Raw genomic sequence first — 14483 nt, 5'->3', positions numbered from 1 at the left:
ACTGTAATGTAATATTTTAAGAGGCTCTAGGCCTTCACAATTATTTTAGACTGTCTGAGAATATTTCTGGGGTCTCTGAAGAACTTGAGAATAGTTAGGAATATTCCAGGACTAGTTGAGATGATTAAGGACTCTCTTACAACGTAATACAAGCAGATCTGAAGGATTTAATACAACCATGAAAAGCTCTAGGCTATTTGATAATTTTACAAGGGTACCAGAAAGACTTAATCCAGCTGCTAGTGTTTCAAGAGTGTCTGGAAGTTTTAAGGACTGTCCTGGAATATTCCAGTATACTCTAGAAGACTTCAGTACAGCCTGTAACGTTTTCAGGCTATTTGAGAATTTTTTTTAAGGATTTGAAGGAGTTTGCAGCAGTTAGAAATGTTTTAGGACCGTTATGAAATGCTGAATGCCAGAAGACATTAACGCTGTCTGCAATGTTCCTAGATTGTCATAATGCTATAAGAAATTCCGAAGTACTTATGGTCAGTTCGGTATGTTTCGGGACCATCTGCAATGCTTAAAGAGTGTTTTGGAATTCTTTAAGAGTATCTGGAGGATCTCAAAACAGTTTGGAAAACTTTACAAGGGCACCAGAGAAACTTAAGGCACCTGGTGGTGTTCCAAGAGTGTCTGGAAGTTTTGAGAAGTACCCTGAAATATTCCAGTAGCTCTAGATGATTACAGTATAGCTTGAAATGTTTCTAGCCTACCTCAGTATATTTTAAAGCAGCAAAGAAGTTAGCAGATGACTTCAGAAGTGCGTGAAACGTTTTTAGGGATTTTTTAATAACTTTGGAACAATAAAAAATGTTTCAAGATATTATGAAGAACCTCAGGACAGTTAGGTCAGTTGGGAATGTTTCGTGACTGTTCTGGAATGATTTTAAGGTGCTATGGAAGACTTCAGGACTTTTTTTAAACTATATTAGAATGTTTCAGGGATTTTTGAAGCACTTTGATACAATAAGGACTGCTTTGAGACTGTTCCGAAATATTTCAAAATTCTCTAGAAGACAGTGGCGGCGTCTGGAATATTTCTACATTTTCCGAGAATGTTTTAAGGATGCCTGAAGAATTTTAAACAGTTCGGAATGTTTTGAATCTGTTCTCAACTGCTTTAAGATGCTTTGAAGAATTCTGCTCTGCTTGGGAATATTTTAGAAGTCATTGTAAAACGTTGTTGCAGATGGGCTTTTTTGTACTACTCTGAAATGCTTCAAGATACTCTGAAAGATATTGGCGCTATCTGGAACGTTTCTAGGTTGTCTGAGAATGTATCAATATGTTCTGAAGTACTTTACGGCTTTAGAGCATGATTCGGGATTAAGCTGGAATATTTCAAGCAGCTCTAGAGGACTTCACAATAGCCAAAAATATTTATAGATTATCTCTAGACTCTCATAAAGATATTTGGGAATGTTTAAAACTATCTGAAATATTTAAGCAGTTTCTTGAAATGTCAAGTGGATCTCGAGGATCTTCAAGCAGCTTGGAATATTTCTTGGCCATTTTATAACGTTACAAGGGTACCTGAAGGATTTAAGGTATTTGGAAATGTTTCACAAATATTTGGACTATATTGAAGGACTACCCTAAAATGTTCAATTAGTTCTGAAGGGCCAAGGAAAGCCTAGAATGTTTCTGAATGTTTAACTGATTGAAAATGCTTCAGAGGTCTTTGGAGAACTTTGTGTAAGTTAGAAAGTTTTCTGGACTATTCTAATATGTTTTAAGATGAGATTAGCGCTGTCTGGAATGTTTCTAGACTGCCAAAAATGTTTGAAAAGATGCCGAAGTGTTTTAAGGCAGATGGAAATGGTTTGAGATTGTTCTGGAATGTTTTAAGATGCTCTAGAAGACTTCAGAATAGCTTGAAATATTTGTAGACCGTCCAAGAATATTTCTGGGATCTCTAAAGACCTTTAAACGTTAAAGGACTGTTCAAGATATCTCATACTGAATTCGGAGAACTTCGGAGCGACCTAAAAAGTTTCTAGACTATTCTAGAATATTACAAGAGTCTTAAAAGAATTGAAACCAGTCAGTAATGCTTAGAGGCTCTCATGAAATAATGTCTGAATGAATTTTAGAGGCCTATGAACTAAGTTTACCACGATAAATAAACATATCGGGAACAAATGATTTATTTATAATAAACTAAGTTTCTTCATTAGTCGATAGTTAATGTTTGTTGAATATAATCGGTAAAAATTTCTAGGAATTTTTTTTAACATAACAATGTAACTGGAAAATTGTTCTAGGAAAATCGTTTCTGTAAATTGGAGCGCTCTTTTAATATGTTAACCGAACACGAGATCAAATAAAACTTGACAAGATTGTTTGCTACGAGAGAAGCGCAAAGAAATTTGATACAAAGCTTGTTTAACGAGAGTACAAAAACAGTTTAGCGCATTGTGAGATTGTTATGATTCTCTTTAATTTGATTGTTCGGGCGCAATTTTTCCTAAACTTCCGCAATGACAAAGTTTATGTATGTGAGAAACCGTTGTTTGTTATTGTGTTTCTGTAGAAACTTTTCGTGACAAAATTTATAATAATCGGCAATATGGGGGTTCATCGTCCTTATAAGGACGATATTCATATGTTTAAAATGTATATTTTTTGAGATAAGAAGAATAATTTAAAATTAATTACAGTGAATTTACCAATAGTACAAGATAACGGTGAAACAGAAATTCCCACAGAAGAAGTACAAAAATAAATTAAAAACATCTGAAAAGTAACAGAAGATGAAATAGCAGTGGAATTAATAAAATACGGAGAAAGAGAATTACATAAAGAAATAAACAATCTCAACAACAAATATGTATACAAAAGCCACTACAGCCGGATCCACATCAACAAAAATTTACGTTGTTTGCTCGTGTGCGTTGAACTTTTTGTTGATGTGGACTGTGCGCCGCATGGATTAATGCAAAAATATTTTCGTGACGAACAACGCACGGTATCCGTCACACGGTCGGTTTTTCAGTCGACTTCGAAGAAATTTTCGCCGCACAGCAGTGTTCATTTGGACTTGATTATCTACTTGTCGCTAAGTGGATTCGGCGGTACAACACACAAATAGACCAAGGCGCATCTGTAAAAATATTAGTACATCTGGACGTTGAGAGGTGACTCAAATTTGTTTGCACAAATTGCTTGCAGAATTGCTCAAATAATAATATTTGAGTTATGCTCCCTCTCAAAAAGGTCCGGAACATTGTTTAAATAATCAAAATGTCAAAAAATTAAGGAAAAATTCGATTTTTTTCTTCGTTTTTTGATTATAACTTTATTACATATAAAATTTCCTACATATTATATAATTATATAATTTCCTACAATATAAAATTGGTTAAAAATTTAAAAAATAGTCACCCTTGTTGCAAAATAGCAATAATTGCGAAAAAAAAAACAAACAAAAACAAGTATTCGCATTTTACGTTTTTCAACCATTTATGCTACACTTAGGACCTTCATAATTTTACCCAGAAAAACTATATCATTTAATAAAACAATATTGTGAATTAAGATCGGTTCAATAGATTTTGCAAAATAAATTTTGCAATCCAGCTTTCGCAAAAAAAAAATTCATTTTTTCAAAATGTTACAGGACTGAAAATAAAGCAGATAGTAAGTTGAAATTTTTTTTGTGTATTGAAGTGTACTGTACCTTTCATTTGGAATTTGCAAAATTAAAATCGGTTAACTACCACGGCGTCAGGAATTTTTTTAAATAAACATTAACTATTGGTGCTACGCGCAGGACAGCGGATAGTTTGCTCTGATTGGGCATTCCAATGACCTTTGATAATGATTGATACATTTTAATTTTTATTACTTTAATTTATATTTCCATATAAATAAATAAATTTGTTTATTGCAAAATAAAAACACATACTCTATCTTTTGAAATAACCCTTTTAAAACTTTCTTTGTTCATATATTTTAACTTAGAGAATAAAAGTTTAATATTTTCAAACATATGCAATTGTTTAAACAATACTTCACAGACAATAATAAAATTAGTTTGATTTTTGTGGAATTAAAATATTAAAATACAACAAAATATAGAGTAAGAAAATAATATGTTAAATAAAAATTGGAAGAAATTTTGGTGGAAATCAACTTGTGTGAATAGAACACCGCTGTCCTGAGCGTAGCACCAAAAATTAATGTTTATTTAAAAAATTTCCTGACGCCTTGGTAATTAATCGATTTTAATTTTGCAAATTGCAAATGAAAGGTACAGTACACTTCTATAAGCAAAAAAAATCAACTTGCTATCTGCTTTATTTTCAGTCCTGCAACATTAAAAAAATTATTTTTTTTGCGAAAGCTGGATTGCAAAATTTATTTTGCAAAATCTATTAAACCGATCTTAATGAAATTTACAGTGTTGTTTTACTATATCATAAAGTTTTTTTGGGTAAAATATGAAAGTCCTAAGTGTAGTGTAAATGGTTGAAAAACGTAAAATGCGAATACTTGTTTTTGTATAGTTTTTTTCGCAATTATTGCTATTTTGCAACAAGGATGACTATTTTTTGAATTTTTAACCAATTCTGTATTGTAAATTTAATTAGGCAACTTTTATGTCAGTACAACTTTTCTCAGAAATGAATAGTTTTAAAGTTATAATCAAAAAACCAATAAAAAAATCGAATTTTTGCAAAAAAATTTGAGTCACCTCTCAACGCCCATCTCAAAAGAGATGCGCCCTGGACTAAAAATAAAAATTTACGTCGTAAAAATACTTGACCAGATTTAAATTTGTGCCGCAAATATTTTTTCTGTATTTTAAAATACAACACAGAGCAAGTCTCGCTTTTTAGGTACTTGGTATTGGTCAGAAGTTTCAAAATCGACAACTTTTAGACAATAAAATACATAAGTGTTAAATGCTTACCTTCTTAAAAACTCTTCCGTTAGGCTGAACCTCATCCATCTCGGCCAATATCTGCCTGGTGCCCAAACATCTCTTGTTGGCGTATTTTTTGCTGCAGTATTCGAACATTTTGGCCATGGTGTCGATCTTCTCGCGAACGAGAGTGATATGGTGCTCTTTTGGGGCCACTGTGGATCGATAAGTCACCGATTTAGCATCTTCTTGTATTTGTTTCGCCTAAAAATAACAAATAGTAAACATTTAAATAAATGATAATAAAAATATCGAAAATATTAAGTCATTTAAAGTTAAAAATTATTTGGGATCGCTAATCTTAATACATTATTATAATATCATTTGGTAGAAAAAGAAAGAAGACGAGTTAGACTGTCATGAGCGGCATTTGTCAAACTAAGCTACAAACAAAATATATCCACCACATCTTAAGACCAAGGTATACACTTAATGCGTACAACCTGTTCTCACTTACGGTTCCCAAATGTGAACGTTTACAAAAGCAAACATGGACAAAATCATGAAAACGCAAAGAGCAATGGAAAGACAAAGGTTGCACATAAGACTAATGGATAAAAAGAGAAACGAGTGGATAAGAGAGAAAACAAAAGTTAGGGATGTTAGACAAGAAATTGCAAAATTGAAATGGAGATTTGCCGGACATAATATAATAGTACAGTAAAACCACGATATATGGACTAATAGGGGGGACGGGATGTTCGTTAAAGCCGAAAGTCCGTTATATAAAAATAGGTCAATCAAAATCAATCAAAAAATTAATTTTGAAAATATGTACCTGCTGTAATTAGATACAGTAATTAGATACACATCTGTACATTAAAAAGGTAGGTATTAAGTTTTGTTTGTTTCTTGAAATTTTCTCACTGCAGGTACAAATTCTTTAAAAAATAAATTTTTGAAAAGATCTTTGGTGAACCATGCCTTATTAGAGCTATAATATGAAACGAGAAGATGATGCATTGTACATAATATCTTTAACAACTCTAGGTTTACCAGATTGGACAACAATTATACTGTGCCGAGATCCTGTCCTTACTGATTTTGCTTCCAGAATCCGATTTTTCATATTTTTTTGCATGCAAAAGTTTTTAACATTTGATCGGATTTTTTGTCCGTTATATCCGAAGTCCGTTAAATAGAGTTCCGTTCTAGCGAGGTTTTACTGTATAAGAGCTGTGAGACATTTTTGAGTAGGTATTTTAGGCAACCTGAAAATATTTCAGGTGACTCTTCTATGATAGCCTAATACAAAAATGCCGGTCTGGCTGGAGGGTAGCGGTTATTTTCCCCAAAAATCCTCCCCAAAGTTAAAAAAGGATAAAAATTATTATTACAAAAAATATCATTGATATGACTTGAAAGTAAATTTAAATATTCAAATATAAAGAAAATAAACAGGCCAGGCGATTTGAGGGCGATTTTAACTTTGCAAGATACTTGCATGGGCGCCCAAGGATTATTTTCAGGGGGTGCATCTGAACTTCAGAAGATTTCATCTGAATCTGTACATACTATTAACGAGTATAAAATATAAGGTGCATAGCTATGTACATTCCTTCCGGACAGGGAGGTGCAATTGATATTTTGACAGGGTATTTTTTAATTTTAAAAATAAATATTCTACAAAAGACAGGTTTTTTTGGTGAAATTTTCCAATTGCCATGTGATCAAACTATTTACGCGTGCATATAAATGAAAACCGATATAAGTAAGCAGCAGTGTGAGAAAGAGCGTATACCGATAGCTATTTGCGTCCTCTGTTGTAGTTGAGTGAGTCCGTTCGCTCGAGAAAATCACGTGACCTGGCGATATCCATGTTGTTGTGCCTCGAAACGTTAGAGTAATTATTATATATATTATAGTTTTTTAATTAATTTTTCTTAATTAAAGGAAAATAATACGTACTATACAATAGATTTTGCAAATATGATAGAAAAAGACAAATTTATTATTATAAATATACTTACTTACTTACTTACTTATAAATACTTATAAATATATAGGTAGAAAATATAAAACTATAAACTAAATTAATTCGGTGTCCGATTCTTGTACTTCTTCTTCAAACTCCTCATCTGAGCTTAAATGTTCATTCTGTTCTTCTTCGTCAGACTCCCCTCGAGACTCAGATTCCTTTTCTACGTGATCTGTAAATAGTTGTAATATGTATTTAGAATTAATTAAAAATTAATCAGTGATTAATTAATTGAGTTGCTACGTATTCTCTGTCCTTTTATACGGAGTCGAAGCCTGGACAATCACGGGCGCATCTGAAGAAAGACTTACCATTGTTGAGATGTGGTGTTATTGAATATTATAAAAAATATCATGGACACAACACTTAACAAACACGGAAACATTAAGAAAGATGAAAAAGGCAAAAGAAATACTCAACACTATGAAGGAAAGAAGAATGAGCTAAAATAAATATTCATTCTCTTCTCCTTCGTCAGACTCCCCTCGAGACTCAGATTCTTTTACCTGATCTGTAAATAGTTGTAATATGTATTTAAAATTAATGAAAAATTACCAATGCTTAATACTTTTCCTTATATAACCAATCACATCACGTTTTTTATTTCTTAGTGTAGGTATGACCAAAGTAGCTCATGTTTCTTTCCTTCATAGTGTTGAGTATTTCTTTTGCCTTTTTCATCTTTATTTATGTTTCCGTGTCCAGGCTTCGACTCCGTATAAAAGGACGGAGAATACGTAGAAACTCAACTAGTTAATCACTAATTAATAAAGAAGAAGATTATTAATTAATTTTAATAAAGAAGAAGAGAATGAATATTTCAGCTCAGCTGAGGAGTTTGAAGAAGAAGTACAAGATTCGGACACAGAATTAATTTAGTTTATAGTTTTATACTTTTCTACCTATATATTTATAATAATAAATTTGTCTTTTTCTATCATATTTGCAAAATCTATTGTATAGTACGTATTATTTTTCTGAAAAAGTTACTTAAAAAAATATAATATATTATAATAAATACTCTAACGTTTCGAGGAACAACAACATGGATATCGCCAGATCACGTGATTTTTCTCGAGCGAACGGACTCGCTCAGCTACAACAGAGGACGCAAACTCCGCAAACAGCTATCGGTATACGCTCTTTCTCACACTGCTGCTTACCTATAGCGCTTTTCATTTATTTGCACGCGTAATTTGTTTGATCACCTGGCCGTTGGAAAATTTCACCAAAAAAAAAACTGTCTTTTTTAGAATGTTTATTTTTAATATTAAAAAATACCCTGTCAAAATAACAATTGCACCTCTCTGTCCGGAAGGAATGTACATAGTTATGCATGTATAGTTGTGTATTTTATACTCGTTAACAGATGCATCCCCTGAAAATAATCCTGGGGCGCCCATGCAAGTATCTTGCAGAGTTAAAATCGCCCTCAAATCGCCTGGCCTGTTTATTTTCTTTATATTTGAATATTTAAATTTACTTTAAAGTCACGTCAATGATATTTTTTTTAATAACAATTTTTACCCTTTTGTTTAACTTTGGGGGGGATTTTTGGGGAAAATAACCGCTGCCCTCCAGCCAGACCGGCATTTTTGTATTAGTCTATCATGGAAGAGTCACTTGAAAAATTTTCAGGTTGCCTAAAATACCTACTCAAAAATGTCTCACAGCTCTTGGACCATAAGACAAAAGGAAGACCGATGGAACAAAATTCTTATAAATTGGAGACCGTGGGAATATAAACGAAGCAGAGGAAGGCCACAAATGAGATGGACAGGTGATACCAAGAAGCACGTGGGCCCTAGGTGGATAACTGTAGCGACAGACAGAGAAGAATGGAAAAGGATTGGGGAGGCCTATGTCCAAAGATGGACCGAAGAAGCCTAATTAGATAGAAGAATTAGCCACTGTATTAGTATTACGGTTGCATGTTCAAAGATGCAACTATTTAAAAATCCAAAGTTATAAGAGTTTGGAAGAATTTAGCAAGAATTTAGAGAGATAAGTAAAAGAATACAAAAATCTATTATAATTGACAACCGAGAGCATAAAAGTAAGCAAATTCAACGAAGGATTGAGGATACCAAGAGTCTCAAAGTTCTAAATAGAAAAATAAAGAGTGGCAAAAAAGAAATAACGAAATTAAATGATAAAGATGGAAATATCATCACCAACAGAGATGAATTACTAAACGTTAGTATATTTCTATACCGAATTATACACAAGTCAACAAAGCCATCAGAAACAAAGAAGAATTTGAAAAACCAAGTAAAAGAATTTCAGCAGAATTTAAAAAAGAAAATATAATATGATGAATGGTAAGAGATAACGCCACGGAACGTGCAATACTGGGCATGAGCCTTTGAAGCCACATAACACACCAACAAATCAGGAAAATATCAGGTATTCAAGACGTCATTGAAAGAATCACGATGCTTAAGTAGAACTGGGCATGGCACTTAGCTTCTTCTTCTTCTTTTACTTGTTGGAGATCTTTCGATCTGTTTAATTCTGAAGCTGCCTCTGGTTAATTTCCTGGGAGGTAGATTGCCAACTATCCCTCCATCTTTTAGGTGGTCTTCCGGGGGGTCTTGAAACGGGCGGGTTGTTTTCTAGGGCAATTTTTGGGAGTATATTCTCATCCATTCGTCTTACATGGTTGTACCACATCCTCTTGCGTTGCCTTTCCCATCTTACAATATCTTGAATTTTGCATTGCTCTCTAATGTATGTATTTCTAACTCTGTCTCTTCTTGTTTTCCCCACTATTGTTCTTAGGGTTTTCATTTCGGCAACTCTTAGCATCTGTTTCGTTTTGTTGGTGTCTTCGCGCACTTCTATGCCATATGTCATGATCGGTCGTATTCAAGTTTTGTAGATTCTAATTTTACTATCTGTACGCATATACGGATTTGACCAAACTATCTCTTGCAGACATCCTGACAATGCAGATGTTTTGTTGATCTGACTCATCAGGTCCTTTACTGGGTCGTGAGTGCTTGATATGTCTATGCTCAGATATCTGAATTGCATCACCTGTTGTATGGGGTTGTTCTTAACCACTAACTTACATCTGAGCGGATCTTTTGCTATTGTCATACATTTAGTTTTGTTGGTAGAAATGTTCATATTTAGTTGGCGGCTTACTTGAAAGAGCTGTCTCTGAAGATCATCTTCTGATTCAGCAATAATTGCTGCATCATCTGCGTAACACACCATACCAATTCTTTTGTTGCCCATTCTATATCCGAGATTAAGAGATGTTACTTTGTTTATAATTTTGCCCATGAGTAGGTTAAACAAGAAGGGGCCTAAACTGTCTCCTTGTCTAATTCCTCCCGGTGTTGGAATATTTTCAGTGAACTGGTCTTCTGCTCTAACTTTGGTTACGTTGTTGTTATTTAGGTTATGGACTATCTTTGTTATGCTGGTCGGTGTTTTATTTTCTATTAATATATTTAGAATGTCTCCCAGGCGATCAAACGCCTTCGTCAGATCAATGAAGCAAATATACGCTGGCATGCCGAACTCTATAGCTTTTTCTTTTATTTATTTTATTATAAATACTGCGTCTGTTATAGATCGCCCGATCGCCCCTTTGTAAAACCTTGCTGTTCTTCAGCATTAGTGATTTGTCTTTCCAGTTTGTCCTTAAGCCCTTAGGTCCTTACAACTTAGCTACTACAACAAAAGATTTCCGGTGGACGAGACGAATCATGGAATGGAGACCCAGAAACTGTAAAAGAAGCCGAAGACGACCACCGAAAAAATTGCGGGAAACTGGCTAAAAGCGGCCAAGTGTAGAGAACATTAGAAGAAACTGAGGCAAGCCTATATCTAGCAGTGAACTCGATGGGCTGAATGATAGTGATATTTCACCCATGTTCTTCATTCATTTGTCACGTTTGTTACGTCTTCTTTCACGTGTTTCCTGCATTATACTTTCGGTCTGATAAAACAACCTTTCTTTATCTGATTAATAATTTAAATACTTTTTTAATGAAAACTGATAATCATTCGATAATGATTTGATAAATATCTGATTAGTAAAAACCTTGATAAAATATTCACAGATAATTGATATAATAAATACTCTTAATAGTATTATAAAAATACAGGATCTGTAATTAGAAACATTTGCCGACAGCATAAGATAATTTTTACAGAGTCGAACTAGGCCCAATAGACACTTTTTAAATATCATATCATAAAGTATTACGTGATCTATACAGATCTATAAGAATAATCACCTGACTACACTTATTTCATGACAAATAACTTTACAGTAGTGAACAGGTATGCTTTGCTTTACCACGTAGTTACTGACCACCCTGTAGAAATCACAATGTAGAACATTGAGGAGGGAGAGGTAACGGAAGCATTAAGAAAATTAAAAGATATAAAATCCCCAGGAGAGGACAGGAATACCGAATGAAGCACGGAGGATCAGATCAGATCAAACAAAAATAATAAAACTGATCCAAAAAATAATAGATCAAAACAGAATACCACAAGAATGGATATCAAGTATCCTAATGCCCCTAACAGAACGCAAAAATTAACAACAAAAGTGATAAAAAAAACAAACTGAATGAAGTTATAATACAAGCAAAAGAACAAAAGGGTTTTTGGTCGGGAAGACCATGCACCCTATGCTTATTTATTATGATGCAAGTACAAGAGAAATCATTAGAATACAACAAACCGGCCAATTTGTGTTTCGTGGACCTTAAGAAAACATTTAACATTGTCAAATTAAAGGACGTTATCCACTTACTGCACACAAAAGGGACACATCTAGGAATAATCAAAATGATCGAAAATATCTACCAGAACAACACAATAAAAGTAAAAGTAGAAGAAGAACTACCTGAACCAATTGAAGCTGGCAACGGGATAAGATAGGGGAATTCTGTGTCTTCTATTGTTCAACCTGATCATGAAAAACAACTTAATATAATTTGCTATGGAGACGACGCAATACTAATTTCTCAAAGTGAAGATGATTTAAAAAGTATGGTGCACTAATTTATTCTAACCGCCCGAAAATTCAACATGATAATTTCCTCAAAATAAATGGATATAGCAGCAAATCTACTAAGACGTAAATTTAGGGCTGGAGAGTCAGATATCAGAACAGTGATGGAGTTTAAATATATCTAGGCACCACACTATCTAGCTACGGAAATCTCGAAACAGAAGTGGAAGATTAAGTGAATAGATCAAACAGAGCTGCAGGTTGCCTGAATGACACAATATGGAGAAACAGCACAGATACTATAAGACATAAGACACTACGGGACAGAGCTAGAAATACAGATATACGACGGAGATGCAAGATGGAGAAAATCAAGGACTGAGTAAGAAATAGAAGAGTTAGAATGTAATGACCCCATAAGCCGAATGACAACAAAGAGAGTAGCAAAGACGGCGAAAGATGGTTCCTCAAAAGGAAGACGATCAGTGAGAAGACTACGAAAATTATGGAATGACAACTTACTGGAGGCACATTGAAAAACAGACTGAGTTATATCTACAAAATAAGAAGAACAAGAATCTGATTTTTCTCAGCCTGTTTTCGTGTTCTGAAAATTCGGTGGTTAATTTATTTCTTCAACAAAATCGTCCAATTTTCAAAATATGCCACTGAGAAATAAATTTTCAAGAGAAAATTGCAAATTTTTGCGAGGCATATAGGTAGTTACCGGGTGGTGAAAAGTAAAACGGGCCATAGAAAACTCGAATGTAAAATTCTAAACTGTTGAATTCCTGCTTCCCTAATTACTTTATATCAAAAGTCATGAGAGAACATTTGTAGAGCATTGAAATCTGTATTAAAATCAAAAGTTAAAATTCTTCTACGATTTAAACGCATTCCAAAATTTTGAAAAATATAATACATTTGCCACAGTAGCATATGTGTGTAGAAGTCAGGCCACACGTTACTATTTAATTGACATTGCTCACTAGTGCAGTCACTGAAGGTTTTCACCTCCGATTTCGTTGAACCTCCATCGATTTCCATGAAAATTGGTGAGTAATTAGAGGATACCTCAAGGAACAAAGGTGACATGATGCCAACTTGCGCTTTTACCCTGGGGGTGGATGCCACCCCTTCTCGGGGGTGAAAATTATTTTATTAAAAATAATACCATAAGTCGATAGAGGGACAAATTATAAGCAAAATTTGTTATATAAAGTTATTAAAATAAATCAACACTTTTTGAGTTATTAAAGACCAAAGATTTTATTTTTTCGTAAAAAAAATGCATGTTTTAAATCGGTTTTTCACGTATAAATCAAAAACTATAAGCTTTTACAAAAAAGTTATTATTACTAAAATTGAAGATAATAATAAATTGAATACATTCCTCACATAAAGAACTAAACTAATGTTAATTCAAAGTGATTTATTGGCAATTGAATGTGTATTTTTTTCGACCAGTACTCAAATCTAAGTATTCAAGCTTAAATAACGGGAAAACGATGCAATGTATAAAATATTCCTGCTAAACATTTGCCAAAGTACTTCGGAATACCTATCAAATGAGCTTCAGAACAAGGTAATATCGTCAAAATTAAGCAAGTTATAATGAAAATAAAAGAACCGTTTCGAATTTTTTAGGAAAAAGTGAAAAATAAAACATACGCCATTTCTACAAAAATTAAAATTTATAGTAATCCTTACAAAAACTTCTTTATATTAGCATAAGTAATGTTTTTGATAATTTTGACCGGTATAGAATGCATATTTTTGAAAAAAAGATATGATTTAAAAAAATCATAATTTTTAAAATATTGTATTTTTCATATTATTTTGATAATAACTCCAAAAATACTCAATATACGTAAAAAATTATATATAACCCAATTTTAGTTTTCTCTGTGCCAAATATTTTACCTGTTTTACTATTTCTATAGGGTAAAAAATAACCGAGATAGAAACGTTTAAATCTTAAATTTTGCTGTGGGAACCATGCAACCGGGGTCATTTAACCTTTTATTTTTAAAAAAGTAAATTGTTTAAAATATTAGGTTCAACGTGCTTAAATATCACTTGGAATAAACTTTCAAACAGTCTTTAGATGAACCTGATATCGTAAACACAAACAGAGTTATTAAAAAAAAAAACAATAACATTTTTTGGAAAAATTTTTAAAAGATAAATTTTGAAAAAATTTTGGAGCATAAATTTTAACGCCATTAACATGTTCGGGGGCTCATTTAATAGATATTTTTAAGTATTTTGACAAATGTTTAATACGTTTATGTTATAAAATGCATCAGTTTCCCGTTATTTCAGCTTGAATACTTAGAGTTTTTTACTCGCCGAAAAAAATATACATTCAATTACCTATAACTCACTTTTAATTAACATTAAAAGGTTTTTTGTAGTAAGGGGTTAATTTCATTTTTTATTAGCTTCAATTTTGATAATAATAACTTTTTTGTAAAAACTTACACTTTTTGAGTTATTGATGAAAAATTGGTTAAAAACATGCATTTTTCTCAAGAAAAATTAAAATCTTTGATCTTTAATAACTCCAAAAGTTTTGATTTATTTTAATAACT

At 32.7% G+C, this 14483-nt stretch overlaps 1 protein-coding gene across 9 annotated transcripts in view; it reads right to left on the bottom strand.

Moving 5' to 3' along the window:
• LOC126891622 (fatty acid CoA ligase Acsl3) overlaps positions 1–14483 on the bottom strand; it is a 153762-nt gene that overhangs the window by 24074 nt on the left and 115205 nt on the right. For all 9 annotated transcript variants that reach the window (XM_050660836.1, XM_050660832.1, XM_050660837.1 and 6 more), the window contains one exon: positions 4919–5134. In XM_050660836.1, the coding sequence (XP_050516793.1) occupies positions 4919–5134 (216 nt within the window). The remainder of the gene's footprint in view (positions 1–4918; positions 5135–14483) is intronic.

The sequence above is a fragment of the Diabrotica virgifera genome, chromosome 9 (genome assembly GCF_917563875.1).
Source record: "Diabrotica virgifera virgifera chromosome 9, PGI_DIABVI_V3a".
Lineage (NCBI taxonomy): Eukaryota > Metazoa > Arthropoda > Insecta > Coleoptera > Chrysomelidae > Diabrotica > Diabrotica virgifera.
This window is presented reverse-complemented; position numbering and strand designations above follow the sequence as displayed.